At 46.9% G+C, this 22,882-nt stretch overlaps 1 protein-coding gene and 1 long non-coding RNA gene across 5 annotated transcripts in view; one reads left to right on the top strand and one right to left on the bottom strand.

The window, feature by feature from the left end:
• Positions 1-11,911, bottom strand: part of FANCL (FA complementation group L) — a 72,117-nt gene extending 60,206 nt beyond the window's left edge. For 2 of the 4 annotated variants that reach the window (XR_012883238.1, XM_075862989.1), the window contains exons 1-3: positions 11,609-11,909; positions 9,108-9,166; positions 3,245-3,305 (exon numbers count right to left, since the gene is read on the bottom strand). Coding sequence is in view for 3 of the 4 variants with exons in the window: in XM_075862989.1 (XP_075719104.1) it covers positions 3,245-3,305; positions 9,108-9,166; positions 11,609-11,695 (207 nt within the window). In the remaining variant the exon portion in view is untranslated. Of the gene's footprint in view, positions 1-3,244; positions 3,306-9,107; positions 9,167-11,608 lie in introns of all 4 variants that reach the window. The other 2 variants (XM_075862990.1, XM_075862991.1) reach the window with 2 other exon arrangements.
• On the top strand, positions 11,700-22,209 carry LOC142760076 (uncharacterized). The gene is made up of 2 exons (XR_012883239.1): positions 11,700-11,985; positions 21,703-22,209. It is a non-coding gene; the product is annotated as an uncharacterized LOC142760076 (long non-coding RNA).
• Positions 22,210-22,882: the final 673 nt, after the last annotated feature.

Genomic DNA, 22,882 nt, shown 5'->3' on the forward strand with positions numbered 1-22,882 from the left:
CGGTGTCCCTTTGTGCGCACACACCAGAAGAGGACATCAATGCACAAGCGCGGGATCTTGTGTGCTGGGGAAAGGCGAGGAGCTGTCAATCAAAAGGAGGCGGTGTAAACTCGGAAAGACTTGAGGAATGAAGATATGACTCTTTTCAAACGAAGATTTGACTCTTTTCAAACAAAGATGACTCTTTTATGCTCATTAGCATATGGTATGAGAACATTTAAAAACTGTATACTAAAGCTACAAAGCCGACTAAGACGACAATTATAGGTTATATAGAAATGATTTTTCACCCACTACCACCAGGTATTGCTGGTTTAATAGGTGTAATGCTGGTGACAGGTTCACCGTAACGTCACACTGAAGCAGTGAGAAGGAAGAAACAGAAAAAAAATAACTCAAACTGCAAAGCAAGGGGTACTCCTATTCAGGAAGCAGTGGCTGCTTCACTTAGCGCTGCTAGAAGTGTACTAACTGAAAACTAGCACTGAAAAAAAAAAAAAAAAAGAGTATGCTCCCTTAGGAAACTAACTCAGTTACTGTAAGCTAGGGCACCTGAAGGTGAATAGAAGAAGCAAAAGGCTGATCCTACCCGCTTCCAAGATGTCAGAAGTCCTCCTGAGGCAAGAAGCAGCAGCCCTGTTCACGAAATCCTGTGTCCAAAGCAGTGTCAGTCCAAATGGAGGAGAGCAGAGGGGAACGCTGAAGCCCTGCCCACGGAGCGTCGCGATTGGCTGCTGGCGGTCATGTGGATAGACCGGCCAATCAGGAGGGACACATTATTCCCCAGGAGCCAATTTTGAAAAAAGCGTGCTGGAGAGCTATTGGTGCATACTACAGAAAAGGTCCGTCCGTCCCCCCGCCTGTGCAGTGAAGCTCAAAATGGCATCGACCATACAGTAAAAATTAGCACGGTCGGCTCAAAAGAGTCAGGGAGTACTAAGGGAAAGTCTCAGGGAATAGTCTGCAGTGCACAAGCTGTGGCCCGGTTTGGGGGGGTTAAATAACACTCACCCAACTCTCCATCTCCCAGTTGTACTGACCAGCAGGAGCACCCCCTCAGTGTTTTCGCCTTTACCAAGAGGACGTTCGTGAGAGAGGTGTTAGAGGTGCTCCTTAGGCTAGTGGGTGACAGAGGAGCTGGCGCTCTTTTCCCACTTGTCTCCATAGTCAGGTTGGACAACAGTGCATTTGCATACGACACTGTGCGCCTGCCAAATGTGAACACAGGGAGACCCTGTGACCCTACTTCTTCATGATGAAAAGAATAAAAGAAAATTCTTGGTGGAGACTCTGCTGCCATCAGCAGGGGTGTTTGCCTCCTACGGACCCTAAGCAAAGACTGGATACCTCAGTGTCCGTGGGCAGGGTATATCCTGTAGGAGGAGTCACTTTTTTATTTCATAGTGTCAAGTCTCCTAGTTGCAACAGCATATACCCACGGTCTGTGTCCCCCAATGTAACGAGCAAGAAAAATCTCATTTAAACATTTGCACATTATATATATATATATATATATATATATATATATAAACACCACTCAAGCTTTGCTGACTGCAAATGAAAAGTGCACATTTTACTATGATGCCACCGCGATACAACCTCACAAAAAACACTTTCAGGGTAGGAACACAATGTGGCTACAATGCGAAAGAACACCGATGCGGTTTTACCATAAATCTGTGTGTTTTTTAACTGATTGCTAATGTCCGCACATTAAAAACGTGCAGACATTAAGGGTATGTTCACACGGCTTATTTCTGTCCATTTTTCGGGTCGTAAACGGCCAAAAAGTCGGAAGCACAACGTGTCAAAACATCTGCCCATTGATTTCAATGCGGAAAAAGACGACCCGTAACAAGAAGTGCATGTCACTTCTTGAGCCGTTTTTGGAGCAGTTTTTCAAATTGAGCGAAAAACTTGAGTTTGCTTAAAAAACGGCTGAAAATCAGGAGCGGTTTTCCCTTGAAAACAGCTCAGTATTTTCAGATGTATTTTGTTAGTGTGTGAACAATGATTTGCTTCACCAGTGTCAGCTTTATGGCAAAGGAAAACCACATCTCAGACATTTTGTAGACTGAACAAACACCATTAACACATGAATGCATCAAGGGGTCCTTTGCAGAATAGAAATGTGATGTGGCTATGTGGTCTGCTCTTCACCAATCCGGTCACAAAACGGCAGGATCTACTGCACCGGTCTACATGTTTCTAGTGGAACGCGTCTTAGTTAAAGAAGTCTGCCCTGGTGTAAGTAAAAGAAACAATTCCCAAACTTTTGCTAACGATCTAACTTCTCATTTACTAATATATGGCAGCTTTTATGTTTTAAGTGGAAATCCTCTTTGCCATGGGCAGCATTTTTCCTTCTATTGTATGTGTGGGTGAGTATAATCAGAAGACACAAATTGTTGCACTTGAAGAAAGGTCAGTAAAAAGAATAAAGATATATAAATCTCTGCTTCCCAGATGGTGATATTAAGAGCACACATGATCTGATTAAAAGGAACAGAGAATGTGAAGAGGCCACTGACTTACAATAACGGAGATCAACTTGAAAGAGATGCAAAAGCTAAAATTAAACACAAGGAAATATATATTTATACGTGACTTTTTAGCTTCGGTGTCGCTCAATGTTCTGAAGTCTTCTGTGTGACAAGTTTCTTCTTGCCGTTTAGCCATAGTTTAATAAAGCTAGAAATAAAGGCTTGCACATAGAATGTCATTACAGAGGGTCTGTCACCTTTCCTGATGTGTCTGATAAGTAAATACTTGTATTCCCCATAAAATAACCATTCTGGAGCATCTTTTCTTAGACCTCTGCGTTATACCGTCCCTCTGTTATTCCTGCTAGAAATTTATAAATAACTGGGTGTCACTAGTTGGGGGTGTGTCCCTATACAGACAATGTCCAATCAGTGCTGTCCGTTTGAAACTCTGTAGGGACGCGCCCCTTTGACAAGGGGAATGGAAACACCCAGTTTTTCGGGAGCTGGTGGTGTCCGTCATGTGATCGATATGGCCCTTACTCAATTTTGATGTTTTTCTTCTATGATGGAGCAGAACAACAAAATTGATGGATGCATATGTGAACAGAGTCGAAGTTACATTAAATTCAAAAGCATTCAGTTTCCCAGATAGGATGCCGGCTACTATTAAACATGCAAATTTGTACCTTCCAAATAGAAGTTTCTTAAACCTGGGACATCAAGATTTGAAAAATAATATATAAAGAACAGTTCTGTACCTGCTTTACAATGTGCAGATATCCCTGCAGTACTTTCTTTAGTTGCCAACTGCACTCTAACCTGTGGATAAATAGTCAATCACATTAATTACAGAACAGTAAGTGACACGGTAAAGTAGTGTTCACATCACGCTGGGGCTGTATGTCAGAGGTAATCGTCTGAATTATTCCCCAACGTATCCCTCCGACGTTTGCCACTTAAAAGTCATACAGTGACATATGTCGGCCATTGGACACAATGTTAAAAAAAAGGGTACAGCGCGGCATCCAATTTTTTTTTTTTATGTGGGCCACTGTACAGGAAAGAATAGTCTGCTGTGCTTTCCTATATAGTAAATAAAAAAATATGTCGGCGAATACCCCCCAGATGGAGGTATAAAGTTTGGTGCAGGCACTTGGAGCTTTCCAGGGCATACGCTGAACGTGTCCATGTTATGTGAGCGTAGCCTTAGATGGCCACATAATAAAGGCACCTAAATGAAGTGTGTGGAGCAAGGGGGCTGCACTGCTATCCATCCGACCGTGGGATGAGATGCCATATTACCCCATAAACTTTAGGGAACGGTTTAGTTGGGGGGTACCATCATCCTCTAGTTAAAGGGGTTTTCCGAGCATTTCATAAAATGTCATAAATATCTGTTCATGCTGTACACTTGACTACAGAAGGTTCTTGGCAGTCTGAAATTAATAGAATAATTTTCAAGCGATTTGGCGATGTTAGTGTCACCCTAATATTTCATTGCATCACCGCAGCTTGTGGGTGGGCCTGCAGTTTTCGCATGAGCCTGCTTAAACTACATATACAAGCATCCCAGATACTTCTCTTGCTGTTGAAAGTTGTTTCCACTGCTTGGCTGGTACCACTTCCTTACGCTGCGCTCTATAAACGCTATCTCTACCCTTCTGCCTGCGCTGTCCTAACCTCACACTCCTATTATATTAAATAAAGAACAGTCCTACAACCATGCATGCCCAGAAGTTTAGTGATGAACACAAAACCAGTCATCCCACAGGCAGACATGTCGTTCCTACTGAGTGGGGAGTGCAGGCCTCACTCATATCATATAATCAAAGTACGAAACATCACAGATTGCTGTTATAAACAGTGTATTTTGTGGCGACAAGTTAGTAAATTTACCTATTGATTATTATAAGAATATTGAGAGCAGGGAAAACCCCTTTAAAGGGGTTTTCCCATCTTGGGCAATTATGGCATAAAAGTCTGATAGATGCGTGTCCCAACTCTGGGACCCGCATCTATCTCTAGAACGGGACCCCGTTCTAGCTTACTGGGCTCCCGCTACCTCCCGGCCACATCCTGGTTAGGTGGTCGGGAGTTACAGAAACAGCCGAGCTCACCGATCTATGCTGCTTCCTTAACTCCTATAGAAGTGAATGGGAGTTACGGAAACAGCGTAGCACGGTGCTGTGGATATGCCATAATTGTCCAAGATGGGGAAACCCCTTTAAGTTTAATCAAGGCACCTTACAGATGAAAGTCATTTAAGCAAAACTTTGACCTTTTAATCCAAAATTCCTGGAATTCTGATAATCCGAGATTTATTCCTGGAATAGTACTGAAATATAATGGGACATCTTACGAAATCAAAAACTTGTGTTAAAACCATATCTTGGGATTTCTTTCTGAAGATCCCCAACCTTCTCCAAGGGAGTTTTAAATAATTTATATGTCTGATAATCGGACAGTTATCAGGTCCCGTCAAGGCTGGAAAAGAGGGGTTATGTCCCCTTGTCAATTTTTTAAATAAAGCCGACGAGGCAATAAGCTTCACAACCCCTGTGATTACAGCCACGTCAGCCCACTCCTTTTTCCTGCAGGGGCCACTGAATGGAATATGCAGCATTACTTGGCAGCCATACAAAGAAATGGGCATTTATGTAATGCATTGACAAGCCGGGTCTACAAGAGCTGGATCCGCTCTAAATTCTGGCTCATGGAGAGGAGTCTGGAGAGGGGAAACCCCTCTATGACGTCCATACGGTGGCGGATTAAGTAGACCATAGGCCCTGGGCTGACACCCAAACTTGGGCCCCCCTTCTCTACTGCCGCCCCGTAACTATTGTTAACACTACCTTTTTGTGCGAGCATTAACAAATGGGTGTTACGATTCCCTTTGTCAAAGGGCCGTGTCCCTACCTACTGCAAGTCTCCAACCATCGCTGACAGTATTATACTGTGCAGGGACACATCCTCCCGACAAGAGGAATGGTAACACGCATTTGTCTATCAGTCCTGGACCGCACAAAGACTTTTTGTGAAATACAAGGATTTCCTATAATAAACATGTCAGGAGAGGTGACAGATTCTCTATAAATCCAGTGACTCACAAGTGACTTCTTCTCAGATTCTACTAGTTTTTTTTATTCCTCTTTTCTTCCCCATCCAGGCCAGACCTCATGACGACTTCTCCCGGCCATGACCCATTTCTGCAAAATTTGCCACTCAGATATCTTCGGCTCCTCACTTTTCCAACATTTCCACACCTACAGTGGAGGAAATAAGTATTTGATCCCTTGCTGATTTTGTAAGTTTGCCCACTGTCAAAGACATGAACAGTCTAGAATTTTTAGGCTAGGTTAATTTTACCAGTGAGAGATAGATTATATAAAAAAAAATTAAGAAAATCACATAGTCAAAATTATATATATTTATTTGCATTGTGCACAGAGAAATAAGTATTTGATCCCCTACCAACCATAAAGAGTTCAGCCTCCTCCAGACCAGTTACACGCTCCAAATCAACTTGGTGCCTGCATTAAAGACAGCTGTCTTACATGGTCACCTGTATAAAAGACTCCTGTCCACAGACTCAATTAATCAGTCTGACTCTAACCTCTACAACATGGGCAAGACCAAAGAGCTTTCTAAGGATGTCAGGGACAAGATCATAGACCTGCACAAGGCTGGAATGGGCTACAAAACCATAAGTAAGACGCTGGGTGAGAAGGAGACAACTGTTGGTGCAATAGTAAGAAAATGAAAGACATACAAAATGACTGTCAATCGACATCGATCTGGGGCTCCATGCAAAATCTCACCTCGTGGGGTATCCTTGATCCTGAGGAAGGTGAGAGCTCAGCCGAAAACTACGCGGGGGGAACTTGTTAATGATCTCAAGGCAGCTGGGATCACAGTCACCAAGAAAACCATTGGTAACACATTACGCCGTAATGGATTAAAATCCTGCAGTGCCCGCAAGGTCCCCCTGCTCAAGAAGGCACATGTACAGGCCCGTCTGAAGTTTGCAAATGAACATCTGGATGATTCTGAGAGTGATTGGGAGAAGGTGCTGTGGTCAGATGAGACTAAAATTGAGCTCTTTGGCATTAACTCAACTCGCCATTTTTGGAGGAAGAGAAATGCTGCCTATGGCCCAAAGAACACCGTCCCCACTGTCAAGCATGGAGGTGGAAACATTATGTTTTGGGGGTGTTTCTCTGCTAAGGGCACAGGACTACTTCACCGCATCAATGGGAAAATGGATGGAGCCATGTACCGTCAAATCCTGAGTGACAACCTCCTTCCCTCCACCAGGACATTAAAAATGGCTCGTGGCTGGGTCTTCCAGCACGACAATTACCCGAAACATACAGCCAAGGCAACAAAGGAGTGGCTCAAAAAGAAGCACATTAAGGTCATGGAGTGGCCTAGCCAGTCTCCAGACCTTAATCCCATCGAAAACTTATGGAGGGAGCTGAATATCCGAGTTGCCAAGCGACAGCCTCGAAATCTTAATGATTTACAGATGATCTGCAAAGAGGAGTGGGCCAAAATTCCATCTAACATGTGTGCTAACCTCATCATCAACTACTAAAAATGTCTGACTGCTGTGCTTGCCGACAAGGGTTTTGCCACCAAGTATTAAGTCTTGTTTGCCAAAGGGATCAAACACTTATTTCTCTGTGCACAATGCAAATAAATATATATAATTTTGACAATGTTATTTATTTTATTTTTTTTATATATAATCTATCTCTCACTGGTAAAATTAACCTAGCCTAAAAATTCTAGACTGTTCATGTCTTTGACAGTGGGCAAACTTACAAAATCAGCAAGGGATCAAATACTTATTTCCTTCACTGTATAAATGAAAATAAAATTCTCATAGTTCCACACACTGTGCCCCTAAATATAATAGCACCATGCACTGCGCCCCTGAATAAAATAGTACCGAACACTGTGCCCCTGAATATAATTGTGTCAAACACTGTAAAGAACCATACACAGTGCCCCCTGTAGAGAACGCCACATGCAGTCCCTGTAGATGCCACAAAGTCCCTGTAGATAGCATCGCCACAGCCCCCTGTAGATCGCGCCACACAGCCCCCGTAGATAGCGCAACACACAGCCCCCGTAGATAGCGCCACACACAGCCCCCGTAGATAGCGCCACACACAGCCCCCGTAGATAGCGCCACACGCAGCCCCCGTAGATAGCGCCACACACAGCCCCTGTAGATAGCGCCACACACAGCCCCTGTAGATAGCGCCACACAGCCCCTGTAGATAGCGCCACACACAGCCCCTGTAGATAGCGCCACACACAGCCCCTGTAGATAGCATCAACACACACCCCCTGTAGAAATCATTACTCACAGCCCCCCCATAGATAGCACCACACAGCCCATTGTAGATAGCATCACACAGTCCCCCTAGGATAGTGCCATCCAGCTCCCCCTGTAAATAGTGCCACACAACCCCCCTAAAAATAGCGACACAGCCCCCAGTAGATAGAGCCACACACACCAATTTTAGATAGCGCCACTGCCCCCCTGTAGATAGCGCCACCACCCTGTAGATAGCATGCCCCCTTGTAAATAGCACCACACAGCCTCCTGTAGAAATCACCACACAGCCCCCCAGTAGAAATCGCCACACAACCCCCCTGTAGATGTGCCACCTCCCTGTAGTTAGTGCCACACTTACCAGTCCCTGTTCCAGCGCCATCCTCTTCTCCGACGATGCAGGCCTGGTCTCTTGTGATGCCAGCGGTCTGATGACGTCATTGTGCCGACTTCATCGCGACGCCGCACACATAAAAAAAAAGGCCGAAGGTTCCCTTTCCTTGCCAGCGATGTCAATTTTATCCGCGTCCTGCAGATGCAATTGATTCCAGAGGCCTTCAGATTTTCACGTTTGTGGTGGCCATGGACACCCGGAAGGCTCGGGTCCTGGGTGGCCGCCCGTGATGGACCTATGGGGATCCGCCACTGCGTTCATATGCACTAATAGAGCACATAGACGGGGTTGTTTGCATGAAACATCCCTTTTAAAGGTTTTTTACAATATTTTTAGTCACTTTAAGGGTATGTCCACACGCAGTTTTCAGACTAAATTCGGGCGTTTTACGCCTCGAATTATGCCTGAAAAACGGCTCAATTACGCCTACAAACATCTGCCTATTGCTTTCAATGGGTTTTACGATGTTCTGTTCCCACAAGGTGTTATTTTACGCGTCACTGTCAAAAGACGGCGCGTAAAAAGACGCCAGCGAAAAAGAAGTGCATGTCACTTCTTGGGACGTTTTTGGAGCCGTTTTTCATTGACTCTATAGAAAACAGCTCCAAACGGCCGTAAACCTGCCCCATTATTCTCAAGTTGTTCTTAACAATAACGTCCGTAAAATACGCTGCGAAAAACGCGAGTTGCTACAAAAACGTCTCCGTATTTTCAGACGTATTTTGCTAAGCCGTGTGAACATACCCTAAGTGCTATTTGCTATTGAATAAGTTTGAATTGTGTACTACTCCTGTACAATCTTTTCATCAATATCTTTACCCGTAAGAAGCTATAGTTGAAATACTTTATGAAAAAATACACTCTGAAATACTGAGTGGCATACCTGGCATTTTGTAGTTGTAAATCTGTCGGCAAAATGACCCTAAGTCGAAAGTCCTTTTCCTGTTAGGGGGTAAAAACAAGCTAATAAAATAAGAAAAACACTAGAAACAAATAAAAAAAAGCACTTTTAACAGAGCATCACGCATTGTGCATCACTTCTTACTAAAGCACCATACACGCTAGTACAAAAGGTGAAGAAAACATGATAGTGTCGTGTGCGGCTTTCACTTCAAGATTACACGTAGGAGCTCTAGTCAGAGGAACTGGTATTCATTTAAAAGAAGGGCTCTTACATTTGTGTAAAAGTTGCTGTAATGGCCACAGCTATAATGACAAGTCATAAGATACCTTGGTCCTACAAGTAGAAAAACCACTGTCTCATAAAGGGTTTCTGTACTCAGCGAGTAGTGTCCACCTGCGGCTGTATTGTATTCTGTACGGCACGGTATGACACGGTTATTCTCTTTTAGGAACGATGCTTGTAGGGGAGAATACCTCCGTAATACAGCGTCCCATGGCGTTTGCCTCCGTATAAGGGCTCATGCACACGACCCTAGTGGTGTGCACGGCCCGTGATTTGCGGCTCGGAAGGCGGGACGTGTACATTTATTTCAATAAGCCCGTAATAAGAAATGTCCCATCTTTTTGCAGTCCGGGCTCCCGGGCAATGCACGGACCGTGGAAACCACGACCGTATTCATGGGCCCATAGAAATTAATGGGTCCGCAATTCACTCGCAGATTTGCAGGTGAATTGCAGCCGCAAAAACATGTTTGTGTGCATGTGTGCATGGGGCCTGAGTCTTAAAAAGGCTTCCGTGGAAATCTGAAATTATTTATACATGGAGAGCCCAACTTTTTTAGATATTACAGAGATTGCAGAACCCGTGTAGCCTTGTGGAAGCTGATATTTTAGAAAAAAAAAAAAAGTGTTAAATTCATCAAATAAGTGTGCGACATTAGCAGTATTTTAGACAATTTATAGGCGCCCCTAAATAGGAGAAGCACCAGCTGGCACTGTTTACACGAGGAACGCCAGCTGGTATTGTTTATAAGAGGATCGCCGCCTGACACTGTTTACAGGAGGAGCGCCGTCTCGTACTGTTTACAGGAGTGTGGGTGGCACTGTTCACAGAAGTTGCAACTGCTGGCACTGTTTATAGGAGAAGCCATGCCTCGCACAATTTACAGTAGGAGCGCCGTCTGGCACTGTTTACAGGAGGAGCGCCGGCTGGTACTGTTTACATGATAAAAGTTGCCTGACACTATTTACAGGAGGAGAGTCAACCGGCACTGTTTACAGGAGGATTGCTGGATAACACTGTTTACAGGAGGAGCATTGGCTGGCACTGTTTACACGAGGAACGCCAGCTGGTACTGTGTACACGAGGAGCTCCGCCTGGCACTGTTTATAGGAGGAGCGCCGTCTGGTACGGTTTACAGGAGGAGCGTTGGTTGTAACTGTTCACAGACGTTGCGTCTGCAGGCATGTTTACAGGAGAAGCACTGCCTTGCACTATTTACAGGAGGGGCGCTGGTTGGCACTGTTTATAGGAGGGGCACTGGTTGGCACTGTTTACAGGAGCAGCGACGGCTGGCACTGTTTTTCTGGAGAAAAGCCGTCTGGCACTGCATACAGGAGGAAAGCCGGTTGGCACTATTTACAGGAGGAGCGCCATCTGGCACTGTTTACATGAGAAATGTTGCCTGCCATGGTTTACAGTAGGAATGCCGTCTGGCACAGTTTACAGGAGGAGAGTCAACTGGCACTGTTTACATTAGAAATGTTGCCTGGCACAGTTTACAGGAGAGTCAACTGGCACTATTTACAGGAGGAAAGCTGGCTGGCACTGTTTACAGGAGGAGCGCCGGTTGGCACTATTTACAAGAGGAGCGCCGGCTGTCACTATTTACTGTAGGAAAGCCGTCTGGCACTGTTTACAGGAGCACCGGCTGCCAGTTTACATGAGAAATGTTGCATGGCACTATTTACTGGAGCGTCACCTGGCACAGTTTACAGGAGTTAAGCCTGCTGGCACTTTTTACAGTAGGATTGCCAGATAACACTGTTTACAGGATCACTGGTTGGCATTGTTTACAACAGGGGCGCCAGTTGGCACTGTCTACAGGAGGAACACCAGATAACACTGTTTACAGGAGCGATGGCTGGCACTATTAACAGGAGGAGCACCACCTGTCACTTTTTACAGTAAGAGGGGCGGCTGGTTGGCATTGATTACAAGAGGAGCGCTGCCTTGCCACGGCTTACAGAAGGATCACTGGTTGGCGCATGTGGATATGCTGGCATAACTAATAGGAGGGGGCTGAATAAGACTCTGGCTGAAACTGTTTATTTGAGGGGTAGAATCACAAAACATTTTTAGGGGAGTTGTTAGCAGCTGTCAGTGCGCCTCTGATTCTTCTTTATCACGCACATTCCGCTGTTATCACTACATCTCTGTGGTGATCACGACACATACACCGTCACATAGCAGCGAACTACCTGCGCCCTGATGAAGCCATCGTACACTCTCCCGCGCAGATCCTGAGGTAAGAGCAGCGGGCACAGACTGAACACGCCGTCAGACATTCTGTACTGATAACAGTAACTCCACACTATACGAGTCCGCGCTCCCGCTACGTACGAGTGACTGACAGGCTGCCGTCCAGTGACAACCTGCGGTGCCCACAACAGGAACACGAGCTCGGTCACATGCTCGGGAAAGGGAGGGGCTTACTGTCAATGTAACCGTATGGAGGGCGGGAAGACACTGAGTGACTGCGGAGATGTGTACGGTCGGTGCTGGCACTGACTCCTGCAGACAAGAGTAACGGAGTAATTCTCTCTATGAGGGCACATATGAAGCTTTATATAACGAGGTGATGCTCTGTGGGGAGGGGCTACTCCGGGGGAGGAGATATGTGGGGGCTTCGAGAAGTTATTAAGAACAACTTGAGAATAATGGGACAGGTTTACTCAGCAAATGTCTTACATTTTTACCTTGAGACTCTGTCACCACATTATAAGTGCCCTATTTCCTACATAATATGATCGCTGTAATTTAGATAAGAGCAGCGGTTTTTATTTTGAAAAGCGATCGTTTTTGAGCAAGTTATGAGCAATTTTAGATTTATGCAAATTAGTTTCTTAACAGCTGGGCGTTTTTTAGATTTTGACAAAGTGGGCGTTGTGGAGAGAAGTGTATGTCAGTGACCAATCAGCGTCATACACTTCTCTCCATGTCATGATCTCGCGAGATCACACTGCTGTGATTAAGTCCCACACAAACTTTACCGAAGTGTCGGGAGTGGGAATAGACATCGTGTCTTGGCTGGAAGCGATGTCTATTCACTATCAAGACACTTCAGTAAAGTTAATGTGGGTGTATGTGACAGCACAGCGAGATCATGACATGAATGGAGAGAAGTGTATGATGCTGATTGGTCAGCGTCATACACTTCTCTTTACAACGCCCTGTTTATTAAGAAAGTAATTAGCATAAATCTGAAATTGTTCATAACTTGCTCAAAAATGATCGTTTTTCAAAATAAAAAGCACTGTTGTTATCTACATTACAGCGCCGATCAGATTATGTAGGAGACAGCGCACTTATAATCTGGTGACAGAGCCTCTTTAAGGCTCTATTCACACGACCGGGTCCGAGTGTCGGGCGATAAAAATGGCTGTTTTGTTCGGTTTTTCTCAGCCGTTTTGCATCCGTTCCGGGCCTTGTTTCTGTTCTGAACGTCTGCTTTTGAGTCCGTTTTGCATCGTTTTTTTTCCCTGTCCGTTTTAAAAACAGATTCATTTAATTTGTAAATTTTTTGCCACACACTTCCCCGTGTAGATACTGCCACGCACTGCCCCCAGTAGATACTGCCACGCACTGCCCCAGTAGATACTGCCACGCACTGCCCCCTTAGATACTGCCACGCACTGCCCCAGTAGATACTGCCACGCACTGCCCCCTGTAGATCCTGCCACACACTGCCCCCTGTAGATACTGCCACGCACTGCCCCCGTAGATACTGCCACGCACTGCTCCCTGTAGATACTGCCACGCACTGCTCCCTGTAGATACTGCCACGCACTTCTCCCTGTAGATACTGCCACGCACTGCCCCTTGTAGATACTGGCGCGCACTGCCCCTTGTAGATACTGGCGCGCACTGCCCCCGGTAGATAATGGCACGCACTGCCCCCTGTAGATAATGCCACGCACTGCCCTCTGTAGATAATGCCACGCACTGCCCTCTGGAGACAATGCCGCGCACTGCCCTCTGTAGACAATGCCGCGCACTGCCCTCTGTAGATAATGCCGCGCACTGCCCTCTGTAGATAATGCCGCGCACTGCCCCCTGTAGATAATGCCGCGCACTGCCCTCTGGGCAGCGCCGCGCACTGACCCCTGTGGGCAGCGCTGCACACAGGCACCTTGTACATAGCGCCACACAGATCCCTTGTATGTAGCACCCCTGTAGATGGCACCTCCTTCCTGTAGATAGCCCCACTGTAGAGGGCAGCTCCAGGAGAAGTACCCGACGTCATTGTCCATATATGGTCAGGGACAACTCCTGGAGCGGTCCGCTGCCACTGGAGCGGAATTCCCAGCCCCAGCGGCTCGTTGGCTGGTGATTCCGCTCCAGGAGAAGTCCCTGACTGACTTCACTTTCTATATGGAAAGTGAAGTCAGGGACTTCTCCTGCAGCGGAATCACCGGCCATTGTAGCCAGGGATTCCTTGTCCGGGACTTCTCTTGGAGCGGAATCACCGGCCAGCAGAAGTCCTGACGTCGCTGGCTATATATGGACTGTGAAGTCAGGGACTTCTGGAGCAGAATCACCGATCACAGTTTCGGAAATGCAGTGGCCGGGGAGCAAATTCCGCTCCAGCAGGGAGCAAAAAGATCTCACATGCACTTGGCATGGTGAGGAGGAGAAGAGAGTGAGCGGCAGAAAGCACGTCCGTCACTCGGATCATATCCAAGTGCAAGCTGTGCTTTACACAGCCCCATAGACTTCTATGGGGGCTGGGAGAACGGCCCAAAATAGGGCATGTTCCATTTTTTGATGGCCCATCAAAAAATAGGCCGCATGAATAGCCCCATTTGGTGTCTTTTGTTCCTACTACGGGCGTTCAAGAAACGTCCGTCCCACAGCCGAGAATCCCTGTCGTGTGAATAGGGCCTAACAATTTAGAAAGATGGAGCTAAGAGGAGTTAAAAATTGCACCAGATTTATTAACGGCGAGCACCATTTTTGGTACAAAATATTGGCATACCTTTCAACTTTCCAGTATGCAAAGAGGGACAACTTTCAAGTATCGCAAAGCCACGCCTCTAACCCCGCCCATACACATTTCGTCCAGCCCAGGCACTGTAATAGCCCCATGGTGCCTCTGCATAGTATAATGCCCCTATAGAACCCCCCACAAAGTATAGTGCCTTCCACACAGTATAATGCCAAATAGCTGCCCCCAGACAGTATAGTGCACCCATAGCTGCTCTCGTACAGTATAATGCCCCCATAGCTGCTCTCGTACAGTATAATGCCCCCTTAGCTGCCCCTATACAGCATAATGCCCCCACAGCTGCCCCCATACAGTATAATGCCCCATATAGAATAATGCCCCTTCAGCTGCTCCATACAGTATAATGCCCCCATAGCTGTCCCAATACAGAATAATGCCCCCTTAGCTGTCCCCATATAGAATAATGCCCCCATACAGAATAATGCCCCATACCTGTCCCCATACAGAATAATGCCCCATACCTGTCCCCATACAGAATAATGCCCCATACATGTCCCCATACAGAATAATGCCCCCATACCTGTCCCCATACAGAATAATGCCCCCATACCTGTCCCTATACAGTATAATTCCCAATAGCTGCCCCCATAGAGTATAATGCCGCCTTAACTGTCCCCATACAGTATAATGCCCCCTTAGCTGGCCCTCATGCCAGTTCCCACATATAAAGTGCCATTGCCCACATAGTGCCCCTGTAGATATTGCCATGGTGTCCCCTGTAGATAATGCCACAGTGTAGATAGTGCCACCACTGTAGATGGCTCCATTGGGGATACCTCTAGGAGCGGAATCCCCAGCTCCGGCCGAAGATTTCGCTCTAGGAGTAGCCCCTGCCGTCAGTGTCCATATATGGATAGTGACGCCAGGGGCTCCCTCTAGGAGCGGAATTCCCGGCCAGAGCGTTGGAAAAACTCTGGCAGGGGATTCTGCTCCTGCAGGGAGCTCCTGACCCCACTATTCATATGTTAACGACGCTTTGGCCGGGGAATTCGCTCCTGGAGGAGCCACTCGCATCACTATATATATCTATATATGTAAGTAGAAGAAATCCCACAGCACTCCAATGGTTCAAAAAGGCGTGTAGTTTTATTCAGTCAACAGCTGCAATGTTTCCGTCCTGCTATAGGACCTTTTTCAAGCATAGTGATACAACAATACATGCAGTATATAAAGCGTGTGCCTCATTACCATAGTGAGGAATCATTAACAAAGTGAACACTCGAGTATTGTACAAAATACAAATAATTGTATAAAGGCATATGCTACAATCATGAAATATACGTGACGTGCTTAAAAAATTAAGTGTTAAATATAAACATACATATAAAAACAAGCATATTAGAGCTTGATTAGCATTTAATCAAATATGCAACATGTGTATAGGGGTTGAGGTTACCAGGCCACTCACCAATCATAGACCGTGTGTAAAGGATCTGCCAGGTACTACGTCTGTGTATACTCCCGGGATTAATCAGTCGACACCTGAGGCCAGACCTCTTAGACTGACACCGGCTCCCACCAACCAGGGTGGCAGGCTCAGGAGTGGGAGAGCCTATCGCGGCCTGGTCAGTCGGAGTTAGCTCCGCCCCCTGTCCATTTATACCTGCCGTGTTCTCTTCCTCAGTGCTTGTTATTCTTCTTGGATTCCTGGCCCCACTGCTGCCTTGCTCCAGCCTGCTTCTGCCGTGCTTCTGCCTTGCTTCAGTTCCTCTATCCTGCTTCGCTTTGCCCCTGGCTTTCTTCCTGCTCCGTGCTCTCGTTGGTATACTCCACTACATCCTGATCCTGACTGTCTCATTCACCGCTCCGTTTCCTCGCGGCGTTCCGTGGGCTACTGCCCCTTTCCTTGCGTGTTCCCTGTTTGTACTCCCTTGCACTTAGACAGCGTAGGGACCGCCGCCAAGTTGTACCCAGTCACCTAGGGCGGGTCGTTGCAAGTAGGCAGGGACAGGGCGGTGGGTAGATTAGGGCTCACTTGTTCCCTTCACCTCCTTCCTGCCATTACATAATAACAAGCCCATACCTAGTCTACCATTTCTCCTACGCTGACGCTATCATGGACCCCCTTGAGACCCTGACCCAGCAGATGCAGGGCCTCTCCCTACAGGTCCAGGCCCTGGCTCAGAGGGTCAACCAGGGTGACGCTGCCTTAGTAGTACCCCTCACCTCACCTCTAGAACCCGACCTCAAGTTACCTGACCGGTTCTCAGGGGACCGTAAGACTTTTCTCTCCTTCCGGGAGAGTTGCAAACTTTATTTCCGCCTAAAACCTCACTCCTCAGGTTCCGAGAACCAGCGGGTAGGTATCATTATATCCCGACTCCAGGAAGGGCCCCAAGAGTGGGCCTTCTCCTTGGCTCCTGACGCCCCTGAACTTTCCTCCGTTGATCGTTTTTTCTCTGCCCTCGGACTCATTTACGACGAGACTGACAGGACTGCCTTAGCCGAGAGTCAGCTGGTGACCTTACGTCAGGGTAGGAGACCTGTTGAGGAATACTGTTCTGATTTTAGAAAGTGGTGCGTAGCTTCTCGGTGGAACGACCCGGCCCTAAGGTGCCAGTTTAGGTTAGGATTATCTGACGCCCTGAAGGATCTGCTGGTTAGCTACCCCTCTTCTGACTCCCTAGACCAGGTTATGGCCCTAGCAGTACGACTTGACCGACGTCTCAGGGAACGTCAGCTTGAACGTTTCAATGTGTTCCCCTCTGACTTCCCTGCGATTCCCCCCGAGGTCCCGTCTCCTCGCTCTTCCACGGAGGACGCGGAGGTACCTATGCAACTCGGGGCCTCCATGTCCCCTCGACAACGTAGAGAGTTTCGCAGGAAGAATGGTCTCTGCTTCTATTGTGGGGACGACAAGCATCTACTGAACACCTGTCCCAGGCGCAAGAATAAACAGCCGGAAAACTTCCGCGCCTATGTGATCATCGGGGAGGTCACTTGGGCGCACAGGTATTTCCCGTTAATATGAAACGCAATAAAATTTTGCTTCCCTTTCAGGTCTCGTTTGCTGGCAGTGCCTTCGTGGATTCTGGCTCATCTGCTAATATCATGTCTGTGGAATTTGCTATGTCTCTAAAAATGCCTTTTATTGATTTGCCTTATCCTATCCCGGTAGTGGGTATCGACTCCACTCCTCTTTCTAATGGTTATTTTACTCAGCATACTCCTGTTTTTGAACTCCTTGTTGGCTCCATGCATTTGGAGCAGTGCTCTGTACTGGTGATGCAGGGATTATCGTCCGATCTGGTATTAGGTCTTCCCTGGTTGCAGCTGCATAATCCCACGTTTGATTGGAATACTGGGGATCTCACCAAATGGGGTAGTGAATGCCTGATGTCATGTCTTTCGGTTAACTCTATTTCTCCCCGGGAGGAGGTAAACACGCTTCCTGAGTTTGTTCCGGACTTCGCTCATGTGTTTTCTAAGGAGGCCTCCGAGGTGTTGCCCCCTCATAGAGATTACGATTGCGCCATCGATTTGGTGCCTGGTGCCAAGCTTCCTAAGGGTAGGATATTTAATCTTTCATTTCCTGAACGTGAAGCTATGAGGGAGTATATCCAAGAATGCCTGGCCAAGGGTTTCATTCGCCCCTCGACTTCTCCTGTAGGTGCTGGCTTCTTCTTCGTGGGGAAGAAGGATGGTGGTCTTAGGCCGTGCATTGATTATCGGAACCTGAATAAGGTCACCGTAAGGAACCAGTATCCCCTTCCTTTGATTCCGGATCTTTTTAATCAGGTTCAGGGGGCCCAATGGTTTTCTAAGTTCGATCTACGGGGGGCATATAACCTTATCCGCATCAAAGAGGGGGATGAGTGGAAAACTGCGTTCAACACACCCGAAGGTCATTTTGAATACCTGGTCATGCCCTTTGGGTTGTGTAATGCCCCTGCCGTCTTTCAGAATTTTATTAATGAAATTCTGAGAGATTACCTGGGTAATTTTCTTGTAGTGTACCTTGATGACATACTGGTGTTTTCCAAGGACTGGTCCTCCCACGTGGAGCATGTCAGGAAGGTCCTCCAGGTCCTCCGGGAAAATAATCTGTTTGCGAAGACCGAAAAATGTGTGTTTGGGGTACAGGAGATACCATTTTTAGGTCAAATCCTCACTCCTCATGAATTTCGCATGGACCCTGCCAAGGTTCAGGCTGTGGCGGAATGGGTCCAACCTGCCTCCCTGAAGGCGCTACAGTGTTTTTTGGGGTTCGTTAACTATTACAGGAGATTTATTGCCAACTTCTCGGTCGTCGCTAAGCCTCTTACGGACCTTACTCGCAAGGGTGCCGATGTCCTCCATTGGCCCCCTGAGGCCGTCCAGGCTTTTGAGACCCTCCAGAAGTGCTTTATCTCGGCCCCCGTGATGGTTCAGCCCAACCAAAGGGAGCCATTTATTGTGGAGGTTGACGCATCCGAGGTGGGAGTGGGGGCCGTCTTGTCCCAGGGTACCAGCTCCCTCACCCATCTCCGCCCCTGTGCTTACTTCTCTAGGAAGTTTTCGCCCACGGAGAGTAACTATGATATTGGCAACCGCAAACTTTTAGCCATTAAATGGGCTTTTGAAGAGTGGCGTCACTTCCTGGAGGGGGCCAGACACCAGGTAACGGTCCTTACTGACCACAAGAATCTGGTTTTCCTAGAATCTGCCCGGAGGCTTAATCCTAGACAAGCTCGTTGGGCACTATTCTTTACTAGATTTAATTTCTTGGTTACCTATAGGGCTGGGTCCAAAAATATTAAGGCTGATGCACTGTCACATAGTTTCATGGCCAATCCTCCTTCCGAGAAGGATCCTGCTTGTATTTTACCCCCTGGTATAATCGTTTCTGCCACTGGTTCTTATTTAGCTTCTGACATCGCGGCTGATCAAGGTTCAGCTCCCGGGAACCTCCCTGGGGATAAACTGTTTGTCCCCCTGCAATACCGGCTAAGGGTACTCAGGGAAAACCATGACTCTGCACTATCTGGTTATCCTGGCATCTTGGGTACCAAACACCTCATTACCAGAAACTATTGGTGGCCTGGGTTGCCTAAAGACGTTAGGGATTACGTCGCCGCTTGTGAGGTTTGTGCTAGGTCCAAGACCCCTAGGTCCCGACCTGCGGGCTTACTACGTTCCTTGCCCATTCCCCAGAGACCTTGGACCCATATCTCCATGGATTTTAGCACCGATTTGCCTCCATCTCAGGGCAAGTCGGTGGTGTGGGTGGTAGTAGACCGCTTCAGCAAGATGTGCCACTTTGTGCCCCTTAAGAAACTACCTAACGCCAAGACGTTAGCTTCTTTGTTTGTTAAACACATTCTGCGTCTCCATGGGGCCCCAGTCAATATAGTTTCTGACAGAGGGGTACAATTTGTTTCCTTATTTTGGAGAGCCTTTTGTAAAAAGTTGGAGATTGATCTGTCCTTCTCCTCCGCCTTCCATCCCGAAACTAATGGCCAAACGGAAAGGACTAACCAATCCCTGGAACAATATTTAAGGTGTTTCATCTCTGACTGTCAATTTGATTGGGTCTCATTCCTTCCCCTCGCCGAATTTTCCCTGAATAACCGGGTCAGTAACTCGTCAGGGGTCTCCCCGTTTTTCTGTAATTTCGGGTTTAACCCAAGGTTCTCCTCCGTTTCTCCTGGTTGTTCCAATAATCCCGAGGTAGAGGACGTTCATCGGGAACTGTGCACAGTCTGGGCCCAGGTTCAGAAGAACCTAGAGGCGTCCCAGAGCGTACAAAAGATTCAGGCTGATAGTAGACGTTCTGCTAACTCCCGGTTTGTCGTCGGGGATCTGGTCTGGTTGTCGTCCAGGAACTTGCGCCTTAAGGTCCCGTCCAGGAAGTTTGCTCCCCGATTTATTGGACCTTATAAGATCATTGAAGTCCTCAACCCTGTATCCTTCCGTCTGGAGCTGCCCCCATCCTTTCGCATACATGACGTCTTCCATGCCTCCCTCCTTAAACGCTGCTCCCCGTCCTGGTCCCCCTCGAGGAAACCTCCTGTTCCCGTTCTCACCCCTGAGGGGGTGGAATTCGAGGTGGCCAAGATTATGGACAGTAGGATGATCCAGGGCTCCCTCCAGTACCTGGTCCATTGGAGAGGATACGGGCCGGAGGAGAGGACTTGGGTACCTGCTCGTGATGTTCACGCTGGGGTATTGATCAGGAGGTTCCACCTTCTCTTCCCCACTAAATCGGGTCCTCTTAGTAAGGGTCCGGTGGCCCCTCATAAAAGGGGGAGTACTGTAAAGGATCTGCCAGGTACTACGTCTGTGTATACTCCCGGGATTAATCAGTCGACACCTGAGGCCAGACCTCTTAGACTGACACCGACTCCCACCAACCAGGGTGGCAGGCTCAGGAGTGGGAGAGCCTATCGTGGCCTGGTCAGTCGGAGTTAGCTCCGCCCCCTGTCCATTTATACCTGCCGTGTTCTCTTCCTCAGTGCTTGTTATTCTTCTTGGATTCCTGGCCCCACTGCTGCCTTGCTCCAGCCTGCTTCTGCCGTGCTTCTGCCTTGCTTCAGTTCCGCTATCCTGCTTCGCTTTGCCCCTTGCTTGCTTCCTGCTCCGTGCTCTCGTTGGTATACTCCACTACATCCTGATCCTGACTGTCTCATTCACCGCTCCGTTTCCTGGCGGTGTTCCGTGGGCTACTGCCCCTTCCCTTGCGTGTTCCCTGTTTGTACTCCCTTGCACTTAGACAGCGTAGGGACCGCCGCCAAGTTGTACCCCGTCGCTTAGGGCGGGTCGTTGCAAGTAGGCAGGGACAGGGCGGTGGGTAGATTAGGGCTCACTTGTTCCCTTCACCTCCTTCCTGCCATTACACAGTGTATGTAAATCCACAATTTCATTTTCGTGCTGACTTTCCATGTGTTTTTTAACTATCTGGCGTCCTCCAAATAGTATTGTGCATGCTTGTGTAGACATAGCGGAAGTATCCTGTTACATAGCAGTTACACGAAGCATAAGCTACTGCACAGGCGCGAGAGGTCTGGAACGAGCCTCACCGGATAAGATAATGTATAACTAAATATAGAGAGCCATTTTATAACACCATTTGTATCAAGTCTGCATGACCACAAATTACAGAGAGGACAATAGTCCAAATATATTACTGCATAGTGATCCAATTAATTAGGACCGAGGGACATGCACATAGCGAAATGTCAATATATTATTACTGTGTTAATTGATTAAGAATATATTATTCATAACGATGTGTATTATTATTTATTCTTTATTATTTATTTATTTTTTTAAATCTTTTAAAAATAATTACATTTTTTTTATTTTTAGCTGCCTTGTGGCACACGAGTTCTCGAGCTCCAAGATACACACTTCCATGGAAACGGTTGGCTCGCATTATACCCTGTTACATTTTCATGAACAAGGATCACCATACGAAATACCTAATACCCGCGCAAAGACAAGCAGAGAAAACTTCAACATATATATATATTGTGTGTGTGTGTGTGTGTGTGTGTGTGTGTGTGTGTGTGTGTGTGTGTGTGTGTGTGTGTGTGTGTGTGTGTGTGTGTGTGTGTGTGTGTGTGTGTGTGAAAAAGCACATAAGGGCATATATTCAAATATATGCATGTCCATTTAGAGGATCTACTGAAAAAGAAACAAAATAATAATAATAATGATACTCAAGTAAGTGTATGCAAACAGACTTGTATTTACGCCCTCATATATCACGCATCATGCATGGAAAACTAGATCCAGTCTTGGTGAGTGGTCCTGAAATCCTGTTATCCTTTGTGAAGAGAAAAAAGGACATTTATTAAAAATTTAATTAATCAATATACAGCTCATGTATCACATGTGTGTATATACATATATTCACTGGGGAAGACATCGCAAGTCCCCAGAGGAAAAAACAGAAGCAAAATGTCAATTTGAGAGTCTCGTCACATTGAACTCCACATTGAGGCCCTTTGGTTTCAACGATTCTAAAAGAAACATTTATGTAAATGTAGATCTGTTACCACCTTTTATAGGGACTAGGAATATGTTCTAATATCATGAACCTAAGGTCTTTTTCTGTGTGTCCCAAGTCCGAAAAATGTTTTGCTACCGGTAAATCAAATTTTTTCTTGCGGATAGAATATCTGTGATTATTCAAACGAAGCTTGAAATCACAGGTAGTCTCACCAACATATAGGAGTGAGCATGGACATCAAAGAACATAGATTACCCAATCATAGTCACATGTAAGGAATTGTTTGAGCCTATGTTCTGTATGTGTAGATGGATGTATAAAGACATCGCCCCGAACATCCGGTTCCGGCGCGCACATGACCAGACACATGTAGAGAGCTCCCCTCATCCGACTCAAAAAAACGGGGTCCCAAGGCTCTGACTTCAGATCACAGGCTACGGGCCGATAATCTTACTTACCGGCTTCTCTCCGGCGTATGGAGAGATTCCTGGTGAAAACCGGGACCCCAGGCATCACTTTGCAGGCCCTGCAGAC

This window comes from Rhinoderma darwinii, chromosome 4 (genome assembly GCF_050947455.1).
Source record: "Rhinoderma darwinii isolate aRhiDar2 chromosome 4, aRhiDar2.hap1, whole genome shotgun sequence".
In the NCBI taxonomy this organism is placed as follows: domain Eukaryota; kingdom Metazoa; phylum Chordata; class Amphibia; order Anura; family Rhinodermatidae; genus Rhinoderma; species Rhinoderma darwinii.